Source organism: Schistocerca americana, chromosome 8, assembly GCF_021461395.2.
Source record: "Schistocerca americana isolate TAMUIC-IGC-003095 chromosome 8, iqSchAmer2.1, whole genome shotgun sequence".
Lineage (NCBI taxonomy): Eukaryota > Metazoa > Arthropoda > Insecta > Orthoptera > Acrididae > Schistocerca > Schistocerca americana.
The window spans coordinates 506,020,029-506,042,762 of NC_060126.1; the positions used below are offsets into that span (position 1 = coordinate 506,020,029).

A 22,734-nucleotide genomic window follows, 5' to 3' on the forward strand; every position below is an offset into this window, starting at 1 on the left:
AATTGTTAAGGGGTCAAGAATTATAATTTATTCATACACTCAGTAAAAATTAACACTTTTGATAACATTCAGTATTTCAATCTAGATGTCACAACTTGCAACTGATTACTTTCAACTGAAACTTAAGCAATGATTGATCATGGCAAGAGTGCACTATAAAAGCATTAAGATGGCTACTGAGCAGTGCTGATGAATGCACTATCCAAGCTCGGCTCACTCTGTCCTGGCTGAGAACCCAATTGCAACTAACTCGTAACACAATGATAGCTAGTCTCCGGCGTATTGCCGGCAAGCAGAGATTAACTTATGCTGGTAGCCATGGCTATAACATGCTCAATGGAAAACTTCATCAATAACTATATATAATCAACACATGGCAGATACATAGCCATGTACGCACACATATCCCCAAATCTTAAAAATTAATTTTGCCTCAAAATTTATGGCATCATAAAGTAAAAATGGAAGAAGAGTATAAATATAACCTTAATTAAAGAAATAATTAAGTTATTGGCATTCAAAGACTGTTACTGCACCATATCGTTACTAAGAGAAAGTATTTTTAACATCATCAAAACAATCCACTTTATGTCCCTGAAAGATCAATAAGTCATAAACAGTCAGTTTCTGTAATGCACAATATACATTCATTCAACTACCACTGTTATGCAAATTCCTAACTGAATTAATCAACTTTAAAGTTCATAATTAAAGTAGCTGATGAGTAATCAACTTTTTAATTAGGCAATGAAGTAATCAGTTTCATAAGATCAGTCAATAAAGCACTGATAAACTGGACCATAATTATCATTGATAAAATGTAATGTCCTTGCTATCATCATAACCAAAGGTGAAATGATACAGGAAAAAGAGAATTAATCATGGGCTTTACTAAACACACACACACACACACACACACACACACACACACACACACACACACAAACTAACCAATGTGACATCCACTATTGTTAGTAATCAACAGATTCGAAAAGAAAAGAAAAGAAAAGAAAAGGCAGAAGAGCAAAATTTCAGAGGCATGCAGTGCAGGAAACAAATACTGGAATACATAAATACCTTACATCTTTGCAATATCCAACAATATTTTTCTGCTGCATTTTTGTATCACATTTAATTACTATGCTCATGGGTACTCCACTTTATTGATAAATACCTAATTAATACAATAAACACTTCACACAGGATTCACAACAATGTTACTGCTCCACATCACGTGGATTTGTTGATAAACAACCCATCATCCGTGGCCTGTTGGGCAGAACAACGGTCCACTTGAGATGCTGTGGTCGACTGGTGTTATAAAGATTGCACCACTCACTGTGGTACAGCTGTGTTGGTAATGCAGAATGACTGGATGTCACTGAGTACTGCTCATCAGACAACTCTTAAACTATCAGATGACAGCTCTGTTTGTCACAATGGGTTGGTGGTGGTAAGGTAGCATAGCTAGTTGTCATCGTGTGCCGCTCGGCAGAGAATCCACGAACTGTTGGATGTCATGTGTTGTGATGTTGGTTACTTCCTGTAAGCTAGCAGCTTGCACGCTCTGACGTAGCAGTGCTGTAGTGTTGTCATGTTACAGCACCTTGTAAATGCAGGAAGAACACATGCAGGATCACTTCACTTTAACAGATCGTCTCGCAAAAAAATGTAATTGTCCTATGCACACAGTACAATTCAAAGCGATGCAATGACGAACTTGAAGTACATTCATGTAGTACTAATTCCCAAACAAATTAAGTCTGACATCTTACTACCAGATCATAGGGAGAAAACTCAACCAGTTTCTTATCCTAACTCACTAGGAAAAATCTTCACCCAGTCTGTCCATAGCCTAAAATGTACAACAGGAGTCTTGACTGACTCACTCTAATTCCTAATCCTGCACACACATTTTCCTACTACACCGATGAAATTAACCTCCAAAGCATCATACCCATCACAAATATTTAAACATCCTATTCCATAATAAATCTTATATCTTCTTTCTGCCAGCCAGTCATTGCCAAAAATCCAATCCATGGTCAAAGAATCAAGAATCAATACCACCAGCTCAAAATGTTTGTCTAAAATCTTGCATCTAATGAATGCCTGTCCAGTAATAGCATGACTTCTGTGTCCTGTTGCTGTAATGATATGCATGTTACTGACAGGGAAAACAGGTATCGCTTCTATTTCACAAAGCTGTTCATAAAACTTTTAGAGATTACTCCTACCACAATCCAAAATTGCTGTAATTTTTTGACCACTTACATTAAGTTCAATCATTGTATACAACACTTCATCTACATTGTGTGTATCTTGTCTAAATAGCTCAGCTCTAATATCTTCATTTTCATATTTAATCACTTGTATTCTCCTATTTGACTCATTTGGCTGTTCAGATGTTCCAGAGCAGGTCTCGTCCCAAACTACTTTTAGTTTACGGGAGATCATGCATGTTGTCAATGTCTGTCATCTGTATCTATGATTGGCGAATGACCCTAACTCTTCAATCATCTACTGTCTGCTGGTTACACCAACCAAAATCATTTTCTCTCTTCTCATTGTTTCAGGTGTGGTCATCACTATGCCATAACTTCTTGGACATTCATCTGCTCACCTGTCATTGTGTCGCTGTTGACTGTCATGTTGTTGGTCCCACTACTGACATCTGTAATTATCTTGCCACAGTGCATCATTTCGTTGAAACTGTTGAGTAGAATGTGTCACATTTCACTCTGATCCCCGAATCAATCCAACTGTTGTCTGTTACTGCCTCATGTGATTCAAATTTACATTCAAGTTTGTATTTTCACTTTCCAGGGCATCTACATTTTGAATTCTCCCACATACATCTGATTCATTAACAAGATCCATATCACCACTGTCCTGATTAACACAGTCCTCTCCGGCAATTATGATATCATTCTCTGCTTGATTAAGCATTGTTGTTCAGTTATATACTGCGCATGAAAATTATCATCAAAATGAGATTACTCACAGCCTATCATTCTTTTCCTGTCCAACACTGCTCGGAAGTCGAGCGCAATAAAAATGTGTAGTTCACTCACCATACATAGACGCTGGCAATCAGGCTCCGGATCAAAGATTGTTGCAGGATTTGACGTCCTTGTCATCAGTCTCCACGTATAATGACTATGTCGATGTTCCTCCAGGCCCACTATATTAGGTCACACTCTTGCCTTAATTTTCCAACAAACTTTCCGTACAGCTAATCCTATTAAATAATTCCTCCAGGGATACTAAGAAGACTGTTTCAAGTGAGAACATCGACCATTGAGGGGTCACTAATTATAATTCATTCAAACACTCAGTAAACATTTACCCTGTTGATAACATTCAGCATTTCGATCTACAAGCCACAATTTGCTACTGATCGCTTCCACACTGAAACTTAAGCAATGACTGATTATGGTACAGTCACACTATAAAAGAATTAAGACTGCTATCAAGCAGTGCCATTGAATGCACTATCCGAGCTCAGCTCATTCCGTCCTGGCTGAGAGCCCAATTGCAACTAATTCACACCACAACAATAACTGGTCTCCAGCATATTGTCATCAAGCAGGGATTAACTTATACTGGTACCCATGGCTACAACACACTCAATGAACTTAATCGATAACTATATATATATGTATCTAAATTATTAACAAACAACAAATACATTGCCATGTATGGACACTATACCCTCACAGAGGGAACTATCCAGAGGGAACTATCCAGATGCAGTTATTGAAGTTGAGCACACCCTGTCGTGCAGCATGCTCAGCAACTTCATGCTCCAAATATCTTCCAGTCACAGTTTGGTGATGAATATTCCTGTGGACCGACAGCTTGTTAGTGGTCACTCTCACACAGAATGCCACACAGTGGTTGCAGTTAATTTTGTAGACCACATGGCCCTGCCTTTGTGGGGTGGGAAGTGCCTGTGACAAGATTGGAGTTGGTGATAGGAGCATGCACGGGTCTCAGTGCCCAGAGACCACAGTGTGTGGGAGTCGTGCATGAATGGGTGTGTGTTTTCTAAATCTGAATCAGAACTTTGTACAATAGCTTAGAGCACTTTTAAGTATGCATGTCTGCCACTTAACACCTCCCCTATGTGGTGAGTAGCAATCTATCCTGATTCATAGTGTTGTATAAGATCTGAAGTGTGAATCTTCAGGTTTTGGCGGCGCAAAGACTGTTCCATTAAGTTTCGGGTGTGCAGCCGCAAGAAATCTCGTTCTTCTTCTAATATTTCGGCTGTATAACGTTCAACCATCTTCAGAGTGAGCCGCAGTCTTGCGGCTCACTCTGAAGATGGCTGCACATTATACAGCCAAAATATTAAAAGAAGAAGGAGATTTCTTGCGGCTGCACACCCGAAACTTAATGGAACAAGATCTCTGGTATTCCTGCTTTTCCGTGTGTATACATTATGAAAACACTTGTGGCCTTTGAAATAAAGGTAATAAGTGAGGATAGTGTACTCAAAAAATATCTGTAATATTCATGACCAGGGGACCCATATGAAACTATTGCACTTTTATAGTTTTAAATAATGACTGTATTTGGAATAAGTGCAGTCATTGGGAAGGAAAGGAGCTAATGTATGCATCACAATACATATCCTTAGGCCAAATAATTTCCTTTAACAACAAAATGGAAAAAGAAATAAAATGAAGAGTTTCCTTAGCTTGGAAAGCTTTCTGGGCCTTAAAGTTCATATTGCTAGACAGAACCCTGAATAGGAGGCTCAAAATGGAGGCACTCAAAAGCTGTATTTTTCCAGTGTTATTGTATGGATGTCAGACATGGGCTCTCAAAGCCAAAGAGAGAAACACACTACAGGTATGCCAAAGGAAAATGCAGAAGAAGATACTTGGCATCTCTATGAAAGACAGAATACTGAACACCTCGATACACAAGATGTCAGCAACAACAGACATAGCACAACAGGTTGCGAAGATCAAATGGAAATGGGGCGCCCACGTGGTAAGGATGCAGGACGACAGATGGACGGCACAAGATACCACATCGGCAAGAGACTCCCAGGAAGACCGAGACGCAAATGGTCGGACTTATTCAGAAAACAAACAGGAAGACAGTGGACCTGCATAGCCAAAAATAGAAAGGAGTGGAAAGAACTAGAACTGCAAATAAGTGATCAAGTATAATTCAATGTGTAGTGTGCGTTAAGTGCGGTACTCTTACATGGACTAGCTCACTGCGTGAGTCTTTAAAAGCAACTACCACTACTTGTAGGAGGTCTTTGCCCTCAACGGGAGAACACAGGTCATTTTCATTCATTCATTGATTGGGAATAAGTGTGAATAAGTGTAGTCACTGGGTATAAGAATAGTTGTGGGGATGAAGAGAAAACATCTTTAAAAATGAACTGAATGAAGTGAAGTAATAATCATGAATTTGTGATACATCTTTTTATCCATCCTCCCATTCACAGTTTTTAACAGAATTCTTTAGAGAGCAATTACAGTACCTCGGTGCGACCAATATTTGACGAAAGAATGTAATCTTCTTGTACTTTTTATTTTTCACTTTCTTTAGGGGATACAAAAGTATTAGTTGATTTAGTCATCCTCGAGAAGGCACATGCAATTGTCCTTGAATAAAAATGGTATTTGGTTAAAAAAAAAAACCTGCACTTTTAAGTGTCTGTCCTTGCAACTTGTTTACAGTAATCGCAAATACAATTTCAATAGACAACTGTCTTCTTGTCAATTGAAAAGGCTTGCTTGAAACAGGTGGTGTTAAGTTTATCCCTGGTGTCAATCAGTCGAGCATTACTTGTGAACAGGGGACCCTGGAAAAACTTCCATAATTTTATTTTTGTAAATAACGAGAGTACTTGGATTAAGTGTAGTCATAGGAATACGGGTAGTAGGTGGCAATGACAAATGTGTTTGTCATTTTGGAATGTATATTCATTTAGAAAAGTCGACTTATATGGCGGGCAGAGATAATGGACTACTGCAGTGGTCACGATTATTATCTATGACAATGCTGAATACAAATTATACAGTTAATAAGGACTTTAAAACAAATAAAATGATATTTGTAATAAGGCAACAAGAAAAAGAAGTCTCTTATCCATTATTAATAAGTTAGCTTAGTAAAATATACACATGAAGCTGGGATCCATGATGCCCTTTTGCCTGTGATAGTTAAAAGTCTCTTTTATGTTAACATGTCCCACAAATAGTAAGTTTTAGTGCAAAATCAGTACGCAATGTCAGAGGCCAGTTAGAAAACCTTTCTTACAATACTTCATTCATTCCTGCAAATGTTGGGGGAAAGAAAGATCACTATTGCAGGCAAAAAACATAAATTTGGTCCAAACCAACACTACCCTGTGCCAGAGAGATACTTTCTACACGGAAGTTAAGCTTTATGACATAGTTTGTGAAAACATAAAAGCAAATACTGAGGTCTAAACATTTGGAAAATCTTTAAAGTTATATCACAGCATTTCACTTGACTGAAGAATATTTAAGTGGGGGAAGTAGAGTATATAAATGAGAATGATTTGTAATTTAAACATGGATACACAGAAATGTCAATTCTGCAGAACTTACTCTCTCTCTCGTCCAATGTCTTATGCACAAGCTGCTATATAAAGGACCACTGCTCGATTCCGAGGCAGAGGTCTGATCTGCAGCTGGGCATCTTTTGTGCGTTCTTTATTGATATTCCTGTGTCACCAGCAGAACAACACCACAGGTGGTAAGTGGGACCCACAGCCCATGTCCAGCTTTGCAGTAGGCTATGCCTCACATTTGCAACACAGTGTCATGCACAACAATATAGGGATGAGAACGTGTTCAAAAGATGATGTTATAATAAAGAACATATACAAATATTTTATTCACAAAATCATACATAATTTGATTCACATGTACAGAACTATAAAACAATCAACAAAAATAAATTTACATGAACCAAAAATACACAGTACATGGTGATAAAGTAGTATCAGAGTGCAAAGACAGGAACACCAATCCTTGATAAAAATAAATTAATGAATTAATGTTCTCTTTCATATTTAGCACTCACAATACAGTAATTAATTGGTACAAAAGTAATCTACCAGCAGTCTTCAAAATTGGTACAAAAAAAAAAAAAAAAAAAAAAAAAAAAAACATGGATAGTAGGAGCTTATTCACATTTTGTAATGTTACACACAACAAATTTGGAGTGAAACTCAATTTTGGCATCATAACAACAACATAATAAAATCAAAAATCTCTAAGGAACAGAACCACAATAATTTATTTAAATTTCATTTGATTGAGTGTGGAACAGAACATGAGTCAAAATGTATTTTTGCGTGATAAAATAAAAAGCTCTCTCTAGACCTTATAGTGGAAGAGGAGGAAAAAGCAATACTGGTACATTCCGACACTTACAAACTCATTTATTACTCTAAAAGGAAAGTGAAAAAAAGAAAACTTCATAATGCGATCACTGTTGTGATTAAAATTCTCCAAAAATATTTGGAGTTTACATCTCAATACTTCACAGAAAAGTCTGTTACCACTGTAACTGAATTCCATGTCAGTCCTTATTTGGAATTTACTGAACACATACATGCACATTAAAATACAAAATACTGCAGGGTTGCATTACCTTTGTTATATGTAAAATCGCTTGTGGTGACATATTTAATGCAATAAACCACAGCTTAGTTACAGAATACAAAACAGGAACCATTAAGAGCATAAATGCAAGAACAACCACCTCTAACTATCAAATGTTGCAACTAATTCAAACCACTGCCTCAGGGCATCACTAAGAACTGCCGGAAGAGCACTAACATCTCGAAGCACTACGTAGAATGGAAATGGAAAGTCATCCATGTACGATGTGAATTTAACTTTCCCGCCAGTGAAGTCAGTATTTCGCACATCCAAAATTGATGTCTGAAACACAGATGCAAACACACCACTCTCAGATAAAGCAAATAAATAACTGCTCTGGCATATGTTTATAGCCACAACTAAAAATTAATTGCAACACACAGTGAAAACTAAATAAATGTATCCATAAACAAACAAATTTTGCCTGCAAATTAGGGGAGCAAAAGAAAACACCATCTGTAAATAACAAAGCACCTACGGAAACAAGACTTTCACATTTCTTACATTTAGTCAGTTTCTTGTGAATGCAATGCAACTTACACTGTCGACACTTCACTATATGTATCTCTCAGTTTTCAAGCTTAATACAAGGTCTGCTTTTATATAGTGACTGTTGTCTGCAGCTTTTTTCCTCTTACTCACCAAAGCCTCGGCAATGATAGATTAGAGATTAGTGCACCATAATAAATCTACAGAAGGGTTAAGACAGAGCTTAAAAATTAAGACTGGAGTGAAGTTAACAATGGATATTTGTACACCCAATGGGGTCCACAGCTTAAACAAATTTTCTGAATAATGATAATCTGCTGTTCTGGCTGTAATTGGTTGGATTTTCAATGTTCCTTTACTTGTGGAATATTCTGTCAGTACTTGGAGGGACATAGACATATTACAAACTGACATGCAGATATTGATGTTCCACAATAATATTTATTTAACAGTTCACTGTGAACCAGCTTTCAGCATTCTAGCCATCCTCAGAAAACTTGAGACTAACAGATAGTCCACACAACATCAGCAAAAGTTTAAAGCTGTACAAATAATGATTTTCCAAAGATATATGACGTTATAAAAGCATACATCTATACAAATCACAGGCTTGGCAAAATTCACATAGAAGAACAAATAAATCTTATATTACTTTAACCATAAGGATTAAAAGTAAATGAATTACAAGCTAAAAAACAGTACACAAGTGAGTACTGGCACAGACTATTATGTAACATGGAGAAAATAATTGCTGACTGTGAGGAAGAGGGAGCAGAGGAAGGGAACAGTCTTATGGCAAGGGAAATATTAATTGGCTGTTGCTACTTTAGAAGGGCGCATAATTGAACTGTATGTACTTCCGCTATGGGTGACATCACATTTAATATCATAAGAATAACATTCATTCAGAGCATGCTCAGCAAACATGGAATCATACTTTTTCAGTCTTCAACGCCTTTCATGTTCAGTAAGAGACCCAGTCTGCTCATTGCAGATGGGACACGGTATCCGGAGACGACAGTGGCCACCTGCGTGTGACTTGTGCACACGTACGCCTGCGTGCAAGTGGGTGTCCTCACTCTGATGGAGGTCTTTGTCCTAAAGAGTGATGTGGCAGGGCTGCAATGTATCCTAATTTGTGACTTAAAACCGCCATGTAAATGGTCAGTATGTTGCCATAGTTTACACTGAAGGAGTGTGCCATAATTCTAAAACTGACTCGTTCCACATCACAGGGAGAGCTTGCAAATATGATCTGTGGAATGCGCAAATAACTGAACTAAACAGAAATGGAACAGATATACTCAGATGGATCCAAGTGAATATCATGCGACAGTAGGGGCACAATATATGTGAAGATATGGAAAAAGAGGAGAAAGTCCCAAGCCACAGAACAATTACACAGAGTAATTCTTCAGTACTGTACTTCATTAATAGACTAAGGAACATACAAGATAACAGATCTGACAGTACACAGTGCCCCAACAGTAAATGTTTAGACTCATTTAAGCATTAGAAATGGCAATAATAATACCCACTAGAAACAACTGGGAGCTATTAGATGTAGAGGTTTCACTATTTATTTCATCTCGGGTAGTTCTGATCGAAGAGCACTTCAAAGTTGCTGACGTCCAGCTATGGTCTGATCCTCACAGTAACAATCAGAACAGGAGGACATATTGCAACAGCACTTGATAATTTAATACTAAAACCAAGCATCTTTCATGAACTAGATGTGACAGTGAACAGTTTTTCTGATCATCTGTCAATTTTGCTAAGAATTTCAAAGAATCTAAATGCTTACTCAAGTCACACAACTCATAGAGTATTTACTGCATGAATAATTAGATGACTGTTACCAAGAACACAAGGTAGATGACAAATTTTGTTATTTCCTAAAAATATTCTTAGAGCATATGAATTCAGTCTTCCTTTACAACAGGAAGGAACATTTACAGTAAAAGCCAAGCAAAAGGGTGGCTAACATATGGAATCAATGTGTTTTAGTCTAAAAATGAGAACTTTATTTAATGTAGACAACTAGCCCTAATCAGTAACTTGTGAATAGATTAACTCTAATCATTAACTGTCACAGCCTTATGATCATTTATGGTAACTGAATCAAAGAGTCTGATTAGTTTGCCAACAGGAGATGAAGAAATCGGCCACATGAATCTGTTCTCTAACAAAGTTCAAGGTCATCTTACTATACTTTACTGAAGTAGCCTGCAGTGGCTGTTTTCGCCTGTTAATGACTTGTCTCAGTCTTCATCCCTGAATGCTCTCCTTCAAATTGTGATTTATGGCACACAATGTGACAATGAAAGAACTATGCTAAGAAGAAACTTACTTCTTATGAGGCTGCTGTTCGAGGACTACTCCTTGATTCATATTTCGCATTTCCATTTCCAAAAAGGCCATAATGTGAAACTATAAAATAGGTTTCATAATCCTACAGAGCTTGAGATATATATGAAGTGTATTCACAGTTGTGAATATGGACAACCACTGGCTTTATAACAGAATGACAACAATGAAAATCTGTGCTGGAGCAGGACTTCAACTTGGATTTCCTCCTTATTGTGAGCGGTTGCCTTACCAACAGGCTATCTGGGCACACTTCGCGGCCAGATCCAAGCCCCCACATGTCCATGTGAGTACAACCTGCACCCGTACAGCCATCACGTATATTCCTCAACAGGGGAGACACTTCAACTGAAAGTCACTTGCTCGCTAAATGCAATATTGCAGTACCTCTGTTCTTCAGAAGTGAGATAGTGTTCCTTCGGACATGCATGGATGTCCAAAGGAATAGGTACTGCGGTGACTCCAGTCATTATGAAATACATGAAATGTGTTCACAGTTGCGAGTGTGGATAACCATCCGCTGTGTACTGGAATGACCTTTCCAGTAGGGTATATGTGCGTGCTTCATGGCCAGATTCAAACTTCCATAGGGCGTTGACAGACACATGGTTGACAACATATGAAGAAAGTCAGATTTGGTCACGAAGTGTGCTCAGATAGCCTAATGGTAAGGCAACTACTCGCAATAAGCAGGAAATTTGGGTTTAAGTCCCAGTCCAGCACTTCTTTTTTTTTTTTTGGACAAGCATACCAAAGGAACATTGCACATTATTTCTGAACAACACAGGCACTGCAATGTTGTAGCTTGAGATCTGACAACTCTTCATCAAAATAAAAATAACCCGTCACTCTTTCTAGTCAATTGTAATCCTTCACTGCTCTAGTTAAATACAATACAATGTTGCAGGAAGGTAAGAAAATTCTTTAACGTAATCTACATTCAAATTTAAGGGTACAGCAGTATTTTGTTTATTAGCAATTTAAGTTGACTTTCTATTCCACTTTCACAAGAGAACTACCCATTTCAGAAATCTGTTTTTCAAACACAATACTTTCAGACATATGAGGGTTGGAACTTAAAATGTGGCAACTATTTATTCACAACCGATATAAAAGAGTTACATGTTTGCATCTGTTACTGTCCTTCAGAGTAGTCACCAGCATTGTGTAGAACCCATTACCAGTGATGTGGAAGGGGTAGTATACCGTTAGCAGAGCCTGTTCTGTTGATGGTGTGAATGGAGCTGTCTATTGCCTGTCGAATCTCTGGAACAGTTCTGAAGTGAATGCCACGAAGTGGTTCCTTCATCTTTAGAGTCAAATCAAATACACAAGGACCTACATCCGGGGAGTATGGTCCCATCGACCAAACAGAGCAGCCACAGCTTGCCAAATCAAGATAACAAACGGATTTGCTTCTGCATGATGGTGACTTCCCTACTACTTCCTACTATTCGGTCTGCTACATTGTTTCACCTCTCTTATTTTGGCCTCAGGAATGACATCTGCTAGCTGCCAAAAACTGCTATTATATTTAAAAAAATTTAATGACTAATTTAAATCGCGGATCACCATCAAGTTGACTTACAAACTAAAGGTTTGAAAGCACAAATTTAATTGTGAGGGCCAATCTTTTGATAACAAAGGTCAACGAAAATTCTTTTTCGAAAAATTTTTTTTTTACTTTGGTAGCTGATCTTCATAGATTTTTATGAGCTGAATCCAAATCTAGCCTTAGTTTTTTGTATCACCCGTAGTTTTCGGGCAATATGCTTTTTATTATGTAGTATAAAAATCCTATGCTATAAGGTAGATGGGGAAATTAGTGAAACACAACATGTATTGTATTTACAGTAAGCTACTTAAAATGATTACATGTGTTAATAGTGGTTTCACTTGTCAGCTAGAATTGGTTTGTATTTTCTTTCTCTTTTTTCTTTGAAGCTTCTTGTGTAGCTTTTTCTATGATGAACTGCTTGCTGAACTTCTCGGTGAAGTGCATACATGTTTCCATTGTGTAATAAAACAGCCTTTTAATTAGTTTTGGATGAATCAATAAACAGCCTCCAGTCTTCCTTTTTGTATTCAATACCAAACTCATTCACCAGACTGGGAATTACTGAGCAGTACACTAAATCACCTTGTTGTTGAAAAAACTTGAAAAATTGCTACTCTCTCTTTCTATACATGTATATGCTGGTTCCAACTGCCAATAAGCTCTTTTCTTTTAATCTAGAGCCAAGCAATTCAGCTTTTTCTTTTGTTATGCCCAGATCCCTAAACAAATCCTTAAGCTCAGTGTGAGTAAACAATTTGGGCTTTAGACTTTCTGTATTACAGTGGACTTCATCATCATCTGGTTCATCTAAATTAGATTGTACATCAGAAAATACTTCTGAATAGAATTTAAATCATCTGGTGGTTCAGGAACTGGCAAATCTACACCATGTCCTTCTGGTTGGATGGTGGACGGAAGTTAGGGTAGCTTATTGCCTTCTTGTTTTCCGAATTGTGACCAGTAATATCAACACTGCAAAAATCGGAATGATTTCTTGTCTCATTCCGTATCATAGGAACAGCAAATCTAAAGACTTTTTTTCTCCTTTTTGGACCATTTTCTCAGTTCTTCAACACACACATAGCATACCTTAGGCGGCACCAAAGATTTATCTTGATCACTAAGTTTAGATCCAAAGTATGATAGATAAACCCTTTTTACAAAGTCTGCAATGTTTCTTTGGTGTTTTTTAATCACAAATTCACCACAAATATAACAAAACCTCTAAGCAAAGCTTTTCCAACCATGATTAGACATTGTACTGAGCACATGTGCAGGAAACGGGAAAGTGAGGTTAGGCTGACAGTAAACAAAACACCATCTGTTAACACAAAAGCAGAATCGACCCCCCTTTTTTTTATGCCAGCAAATGGTTTTCAGCATGTTACCCAAGTCATCTACATTCATTACACCTCCTTTTTAAATTATTTTAACTACATAAAAGCTGTAAATCTTTTAAAAATTTACTCAATTTTAAAAATGTAACTATAAAATGTGATGAAATGGTGGGTGATACAGTTTTTTAAGTGTCATATTTGGATTTCCCACCCTAAAAAACATAAGAATAAGGTATTTTTAGCAAAAAAGTTTTTCCATCGTTGTAATTTGTGACTGAATCTAACAGTAAATTAAAGAGTAACTGACCATGCTACAAAATGACTTGTACGAGTCCAATATTTCAATACAGAGCTCCATACACAATGGGGAAAAAATCCATACTATGTAGTAACTACTGAAATTGATATGAATAAAATGCTCAAGAAGGAAGAGGTTTCTCAAAAGGAAAATCATGTACATACCTCATATTTTGGGTTATCAATAATAATAAACACAGTGAAAATTCGCTCTTGACGTGCTCGACCAACGGCCCTTTCTACAAGCAACTTCCCTTCACTGCGAACACCACGTCCATCAGACAAGATTACTAAGAGCTGTGCTCGATCTGCAGAGCTGCGTGTCCCGTGGTTCTCAAACATCTCAGTCACAAACTGGACTAAGGAGCCCACTTTTGTACTTCGCTGATCAAAACGTAGGTGTTGCAGCAGTCTGTAAAATTAAGATCATCTTTTTACAAATCTTGTAATATTTGTTCTAATTAATTAAGCTAGTAAGTAATGAAAAGATTTTTCAATAACATGTTCTACAGACACGAATGCCTTCAGTCATTCATAGGAGACATTACATTATTAATAAAAGATCATTTTGACTTTTGAATTCACATGAAGTGCTTAATTTTCAAATAGTTAAAATTATAATATCTGGAAACAAAACCAGAAAATCACAAAGAGCTATCATCTAGGAAAATAATGATACAACAGTTACAATAAAATATGTATAATATGCCCGAAGCCCTGAAATTGTTTATATTGTTTTGACAGATGCTGTAAAGGTTGTAAACTTCACCATGGAAAGGGCTCTAAAATCACAGTTGGTCACATTATTGCGTGAAGATGTTGCCGTTGTTCTTGTTGTGGCCTTCAGTCCGAAGACTGGTTTGATGCCGCCTCCCATGCTAATCTACTCTGTGCAAGCCTCCTCATCTCCGAGTAACTACTGCAACCTACATCCTTGTGAAACTGCTTAGTGTATTCATCTCTTGGTCTCCCTCTATGATTCTTACCCCACACACATCCCCCCCTTACTACATTAGTGATCTCTTGGTGCCTCAGATTGTGTCCTACCAACCGATCCCTTCTTCTGGTCAGGTTGTGCCAAAACTTTCTCTTTTCCCTAATTCTATTCAATATCTCCTCATGTGATCTTACCATCTAATCTTCAGCATTCTTCTTTAGCACCACATTTTGAAAGCTTATATTCTCTTCTTGTCTAAACTGTGTATCGTCCACGTTTCACGTCCATACATGGCTACACTCCATACAAATACTTTCAGAAACGACTTCCTGACACTTAAATATGTACATGATGTTAACAAATTTCTCTTCTTCAGAAAAGCTTTCCTTGCCATAGCCAGTCTACATTTTATATGCTCTCTACTTCGACCATCAACAGATATTTTACTGCCCCAATAGCAAAACTTACCTATTACTTTAAGTGTCTCATTTCCTAATCTAATTTCCTCAGCATCACCTAATTTAATTTGACTACATTCCATTATTATTGTTCTGCTTTTGTTGATGTACATCATATATCTTTCTTTCAAGATACTGTCCATTCAACTGCTCTTCCAAGTCCTTTGCTGTCTCTGACAGAATTATAATATCTTCAGCAAACCTCAAGGTTTTTATTTCTTCTCCCTGGATTTTAATTCCTACTCCAAATTTTTCTTTTGTTTCCTTTACTGATTGCTCAATATACAGATTGAATAACATAATGGATAGGCTACAACCCTGTCCCACTCCCTTCTCAACCACTGCTTCCCTTTCGTGCCCCTCGACTGCTATCTGGTTTCTATAAAACCTGAAAATAGCCTTTCACTCCTCTTTATTATCCCTGCCATCTTCAGAAACTGAGAGAGAGTATTCCAGCCAACATTGTCAAAAGCTTACTCTAAGCCTACAAATGCTATAAACGTAGGTTTACCTGTCCTTAATCTATCCCCTAAGCTAAGTCATAGTGTCAGTATTGCCTTGGGTATTTCTAAATTTCTTCAAACTGATCTTCCCCGAGGTTGGCTTCTACCAGTTTTTCCAGTCATCTGTAAATAATTCATGTTAGTACGAGGGCTATTCAGAAAGTAGGGAATATTTCGTCTGATGCCACTAGGCACGTGCCGATTGCGTGTATTTTTGGTACGTGCGTGCTCAGCAGCTCAGTTGGCATCCATCTGTGACAGTGGGAACATCTCTGTGCATCTGGTTCTTTTGATGTTCAAATTTGAAATGTGCGCTGTAATCTAAAATCCCGCCAGTTGTGAGGTGCAGTCTGTGATGTGGTTTTTGTTGGCAAAAAACCTAAAACCTATAGAAATTTATCTTTTACTGTGCGAAGTGTACGGAAACAACGTAATGAATTAATGTTCCATCCGGACATGGTGCATTCAGTTTAAAAATGGCCGAACCAACATTCATGGTGAAGAGAAGAGTGGACGCCCAAGTACTGTGACTGACAATCTTGCTGCTGAAGTTGATGAAACGTTTTTTTGAAAACCATCGCTTCACAATAATGGAGCTTTCACTTTCTTTTCCACAAGTTTCACAGACTTTGTTGCTTGAAACTGTCTCTCAAAAGCTAGGCTACCACAAATTTTGTGCACAATGGGTGCACAAAATGCTTACAGAGCACCATAAAGAACAGCAAATGGGGGCAATGTGACATTTCTGGAGGCCTACCACAAACATGGTGATTCATTACCGGATCAAATCATAACTAGTGACAAGACTTGGGTGAAACACATCAATTGCGAGACAAAATTACAGTCCATGGAGTGGGGGCACACAAGGTCCTCCCAAAAAGCAAGAAAATGTTTGCAAAGTTTGTCAGCAAGGAAGTTGATGGTGACAGTGTTTTGGGATGGGCAAGGTGTGCTTCTTATTGATTTTCTCAAACGTGGAGCAACCATAAATTCTGCCTGGTACTGTCAAACTTGGCACAGCATTAGAAGAGCAGTTCAAAACGAACGCCAAGGAAAGATGACATCCAAAATTTTGTTTTTGCATGACAATGCCCCACCTCGCACTGCAAACTGCACTAAAGAACCCCTTAATTCATTCAAATGGGAAATTTTCCCTCATCCACCTTACAGCCCCGATCTTGCACCAAGCAACTTCCACTTGTTTCCCAAGATGAAGAACTGGCTTGCAACACAGCGCTTTGATGATTGCATGGAACTCCAGGCAGGCGTGACTCACTGGCTGAAGACTAAGGTGGCAGAATTTTATGACGAAGGTCTTTCAAAGCTTGTCCACTGCTATGATAAGTGCCTCAATGTGTTTGGTGATGGTGTAAAAGTAGCACGTCAGTCGCTCTTTCAGATGTATATAATAAAATGTATTTCTTGTACTTAGTTTTTTTTTATGTCAAAACATTCCCTACTTTCTGAGTAGCCTTTGTATTTTGCAGCCATGACTTATTAAACTGACAGTTCTGTAATTTTCACACCTGTTTCAGCATCCGTATTCTTTGGAATTGGAATTATTACATTCTTCTTGCGGTCTGAGGGTATTTCACCTGTTTCATCCATCCAGCTCACCAGATGGTAGAGTTCTGCCATGGCTGACTCTCCCAAGGCTATCAGTAGTTCTAACAGAATGATGTCTAATTCCGGTGTGTGAAGATATGGTAGGTAAATTTAGAAGTTTGATCCCACATACCGAGGTACAGTGGTTCTCTCACAAAAAGACTTTAAACAGAATACGTGAACCAAGGTCTGAGGTTTTTATGTTTCTCAGTGACAAAAACACTGGTACATTATACAATAAATTTTTTCATTCATGATCAGTGGTTATCTACATTGGTCTTTTTCACTAATATCTTTGACAGGCTTCCTACTTTGAATAAGGGTTTACAAGAAGGAGAACCAACAGCTTTCTTAGCATGTTATAAAATATCATCTTTGAAAAGAAAGTTGTCTCATTTTAGTTCACAAGTGCTGAACTTTCAATAACTGTTTTTGCATTATCTATTCTTACATCGCTTTTGGAAGACAATGAACTAGCAGCCATGGAAGATTTAGTTCAAGACATTATTACACAATTGGAGGTCCTTCAAAAAGTTATGAAAAGTTCTTTGCCGAATATTTCACAAAATATTACTGGACAACAAATCCATTTTCAAGAAGAAGTAATCACAAAAGAAAACTTCATTGGTGTGACTAGTGACAGTTCAGTGAAAGACGACTACAGAACCCTTCTCTTCTGCAGTGAACAATCAGATTTTTGGTGCCACTTGTTACTACTTACAAGCGTAAAAGTGGATTTTCCAAGATTTTTTACATTAAAAATAAGTACAGAAATAGAATTAGTGTTTAAGATGACTTGGGGGTGAAGCTGACCTCAACTGAGCCAACTTTCAAGCTCCAATTAAAGAGAGACAGCAACATACTTCCACCTGAAACATGTAGATGTTCTTTCATCATAATCTAAATTTGAAAAGCATCTAATTACTGATTCTGATGTCTGATTCAGCATCAAAGTTCAATTTGAGCCCACATTTTTTTTGCTTTTTGGACTCTAATTTACTACACTGTATGTTCAGTTTATTACTCTCTTGCACAACTGGTTTGCATTATTTGTGATGTAAAAGTTTAATATATATATTTTAAATCTCATTCATTTCTTACTCATTGAAGATTTGTGTCAGAACCAGTTTAATTTCGTTTCATATTATTTGCCACAAATAAACACCACATGTGAGCATGAACAACTCTGTAAAAGAGTGCTTCCACGAAACCTAATGATTTGCGTACATCACATTTCTACCAAACACAGTTGTTGACCGGCGCGGTGCAAGAACCACACGTGTGTTGTCATTACTGAAGAAAATGGCAAAAATTATCCCTCCTGTACCAGTCCTCACCTCTGTAGCAGTCAACGCTCAACTTTTTGCACCCACTCTCACCTCTCCTCCACCCCAGGGTTTGTTATAAAAGAGAAAAACCTACAGTGATAAACCTAAATTTCTAGAAGTGCTGTGCAGTAGGCAGTGGCAGAAAGTCTGGGTACCCCTGTTCTGGAAACTAACGAAGTCAGTGTGTGGAATTCTTAAACATTTCATTCTATATCATTCCTCAATTTTCAGATTATACATTAGAAAACACATGTTCTACAAATCACCTTGCTTAAACTACTTTCATTCTTTTTCTTTAACACACATCATTTATGATTATTTTAGCCCTACAATGTCGACAAAATTTCAAACATTTCATATGTTCATTGCCTCTTTTTAGAAATTATCATGGAGTCAACAGCTCAAAAAGGAACTGCGCAATCACAATGTAAAGTAGCAAAACAGGAATCACCCAATGAAGACCTAAAAAATGTTACGAAGGTGTTAAAAATGTTGCGAAGATGTTTAAAATAGTTCTACTTTCACCTTTTGTTCTCTGTGTGATGCTTAAATTCACATAGGAATGATTGTGTTAATATTTCTCCATTTGCAATTCCACCTGTAAAAAGTTGACATCTCTTCATTTGTTGACAGAAGAAACTTAAGCAAGGCTGACCAATTTGAAATATTAAAGAATATGCTGAAAAAGAAAGCACTAGAAATGGACTGTCGCATAACGTGCAGTCTACAGGCTCTAAGTACTAGCAAGTTATATCAACATAATAAGCATTATAATTTTTCAACTGCAGTGTCTTTATTTCCATTCATTTGTATCAGAATTTGCAGTGGATACAAACTGTGTTCCAAGTCTAAACATTGAAACACTTTATGACAGTTCAGCTGCTAATATTTTGGGATGAATACCAGTAATGGCCAGGATGAACATCTTGTACGTGAACAGAGTCAGAGTTAGAACACCCCCCCCACCCCCCCAAAGAAATGATTATTTATGCCCTTGGCTAGGTGGTGATATGTTAAGGATTCATGACGGTCATCATACTGCAATCTTCAGTTTATCTATCTCAAATTCACTAACAACAAATCAGTTACTTACGTTGCACCACTGGTGTGGGTGAACGGCTGTCCCAGTTGGTGTAGGATGTGGATGTCCTCTCCGAAACTGACAACTCCGAGTTCACCCACTTCCAGGAGAGTCAGTGCTTGGCTGACCAGGGCCACGGACTCAAATGTCATCTGTTAAAAATATCAAGGGCTTTAGAATGGTCTGAGTAAATATTCAAAGTGAGGAGAAAGATTATAGAACAACTCATCCTTTCCCCCACAAAAACACACACACACACACACACACACACACACACACACACACACACACACACTCTTCCATGATGTAAATACATTTAAAAAATTGAAGCACAGTGACAAATGATCATACATCAAAAATTACCGACAGAAAGGCATTTTGAGAGCAGGCGTAGGTATCCTAAACTGTCTCTCTACAACAAGTAATGAACTACTACTAAACTTACAATATGTCTTCCCACAATAGTTATATCTTGATACCATTTTACATTTGTGCTGATTTATTACACTAAATAAAGGCCTAATTCTATATTTCATATAGCTGCTTGTCTTGATAATGTCTGCAATTCATAAAGTAACAGGAGGCACTTAAAATAGGATGAAGACAACTTTTTTATTTTTCTGAATGTCAGGTTCCCTTATCAAGAGTTAAATACTAGCTTCTCTTTAGTTTTGTATGAGTTTCAAACATTGTAGTTCTGACTGATTCTCTGTTTTCTCTCCCTTTTCTACATGTAAGAGGAATGTAGTATTTTTACACGAACAGAGCGATATGTACATTATGGGAAAGCCTGGAAAATATTCTTTAGCTAAGGTAACAGCAACATGAAAACAAAAACAACAAAAATAATTTTGTATTTAAGAACAGAGTACCTCTTTGGCTTGGTTATAGTCCATGCTGGAAGAATCATCTATGCCTAGAACAATCTGATATTCTCTCTTTGACGGTTTTGTTCGACGCAACCATATTTTGTCCTTACGAAACTGGCTAGCAATATATGGGATAACCTGAAAAATTAACAGATTACATAAGAAGACAGCTGTATTTAGTGAAATAGTATGTTATAGTATCATTAACAGCTACAACAGCTAAGCTGACACTGCAAACACATGGAGTGTTGGACTTTTTTTATTTATTAAAAAAAAAGCTAATGAGAAAAATGATAATGGGAAAGCTGAAAACGGTAGTGTACAAAAACTAGAATCTGTCTCTGGTGTGCTTTTCATCATTATTTTGATAAGGTCTTTGCACTGAATGAAAGCACCAATCCAGAGTGGGGGCAGGAAGAGGGAGGGATAGTTGGGTACAGCTGGGGGGGGGGGGGGGGCGAGGGGGGGGGGGGTGGAGAAATGAGCACAGCCTGAAGGAGCATCGGGAGGCTGTGCCTGGCAGCTGTGTCCTGCTGCCAACTGGTCCCCAGTGCACTCCACCAGAAAGGCGTTCGCCTCTCCTTCCACCTGTACCCTACTGACCGTCCCCCTTCCCCGCCCCACTCCAGACTGCTGCTTTTGTTCAACACGAGACAGTAAAAGTCTGTTCATTGTGCCTGTCTGCAGCTCAACATTCTAACTGTATTTGGTCACACAGATCCAACTTTTTCGTTTCCCCAGTTGCTGTGCTGTGGTATCTTTGATACCACAGGATTCTTCAGTTTTGTTTTTATTCTACTTTTGTTTAAAATTTAATTATATGTTTCTCTCGATCAAAACTACTTTATTCAGTTCCCGACACTGGTCACTGGCTCTCTTCCAGAGGACAGAAGCTAGATTGACACAAAGCATCTCTTGCCTTCACAAGATGAAATGAATCAAGTTTTTGAAATAATAAACTTCAGGCCTACAGGTAGCAAAAGTATTGTTCCCACCCCTGTCTAGAATTTTCACCAAAGAGAATGAGCAGAGGAGATAGAAAAGGCCCAAAGAATAAACTGATTTGTCTTCTGTATGTTCAGTCAGGAAGAGTGTATTAATGTTCAATAGAATGGAGTGGAAGATGTTAAAACGAGGATGTCATGCAGCACAAAATAATTACTTTTAAAATTATGAAAACTCAATTTCTGAGAGGAATGAAGAAACATGTTACCATAGTCTAATAAAACACCATATGTTGACTTGCTGGTGCATAACAAAAATACAGCGCAGCATTCTCATAATGCATTTACCTTTCCTGAGTAATAATATCATCTAATATAGTTTAATATAGACTTTTCTTTTGTTTTCCCAATGAGGTCTACGATGTCGACAATGTCTATGTTGACTGAACACGGTGCCCTGCACGCCACAGACATCTTCACAAAAATTGCATTTGAACAGGCCACCGTCAGGTGCTACCACCTACAGGGCTCACTGTATTATTGCGGATGGTGCTCCAGATGCCACCAGAGCAGACCATCTTTGCTTCTCCTCACTGCATGCAAATGTATCTGTCTGTGTGTCTTTTTGAGATGCCTCATGCTGAGCTCTGCTCCAGATCATGGAAGATCAGGAGTGAGACCACTAAGCACCTAAGCACGAAGCTACTACTATCATAATGGCTGGAAAATGATTGGCTCTGTTTAGCAAGTGATGAACATTATTGTATGGGAGACAGTGTGGTGCACAGTCAATCAGTGATACTAAAACTATCTGTAATCTTACTATGCTGTACATATTGTAAATAAATGCATTGAAGTTTTAGTCATTTGTTCAGAATTGCCCAAACACCTCGTACAAACTATGGACACAACAAAGTCGTTGGAGGTCAAGTTCATAAATTTTCTGTATTAAATCTCTTACTTGTTTCAGAACTTACTCGTGTATAAATCAGAGCAATACCAACCTTCCGCATATTAATTCGACGCCCTGTCCTGAAATCTCCACGAAGACGTGATGCTTGAGTTGGTTCTAGCACGAGGCGTAACTGTTCACAGAGATCTCGAGCCAATTCTTGAGTGGTGTGGCTGAAAGAATCCCAAGCTCTTTCTGCTTCTGCATCAGATGGTGGCTGTAAAAAGTATGTGAAGCTTCTTAACAGTTTATAGTTTAATCACCATCTAATGTGCCACTAAAAAAAGTGTGTTTATAAACACAATATGTGTTAATGGAAACAACACCATGAGACAATAGATA

General features: G+C 37.8%; 1 protein-coding gene across 1 annotated transcript in view; it reads right to left on the bottom strand.

Moving 5' to 3' along the window:
* Positions 1-7,164: 7,164 nt before the first annotated feature.
* Positions 7,165-22,734, bottom strand: part of LOC124544805 (midasin-like) — a 291,545-nt gene continuing 275,975 nt past the window's right edge. The window contains exons 37-41 of the mRNA XM_047123490.1: positions 22,445-22,609; positions 20,500-20,634; positions 19,640-19,779; positions 13,881-14,127; positions 7,165-7,949 (exon numbers count right to left, since the gene is read on the bottom strand). Of these exons, the coding sequence (XP_046979446.1) occupies positions 7,770-7,949; positions 13,881-14,127; positions 19,640-19,779; positions 20,500-20,634; positions 22,445-22,609 (867 nt within the window). The 3' untranslated portion in view covers positions 7,165-7,769. The remainder of the gene's footprint in view (positions 7,950-13,880; positions 14,128-19,639; positions 19,780-20,499; positions 20,635-22,444; positions 22,610-22,734) is intronic.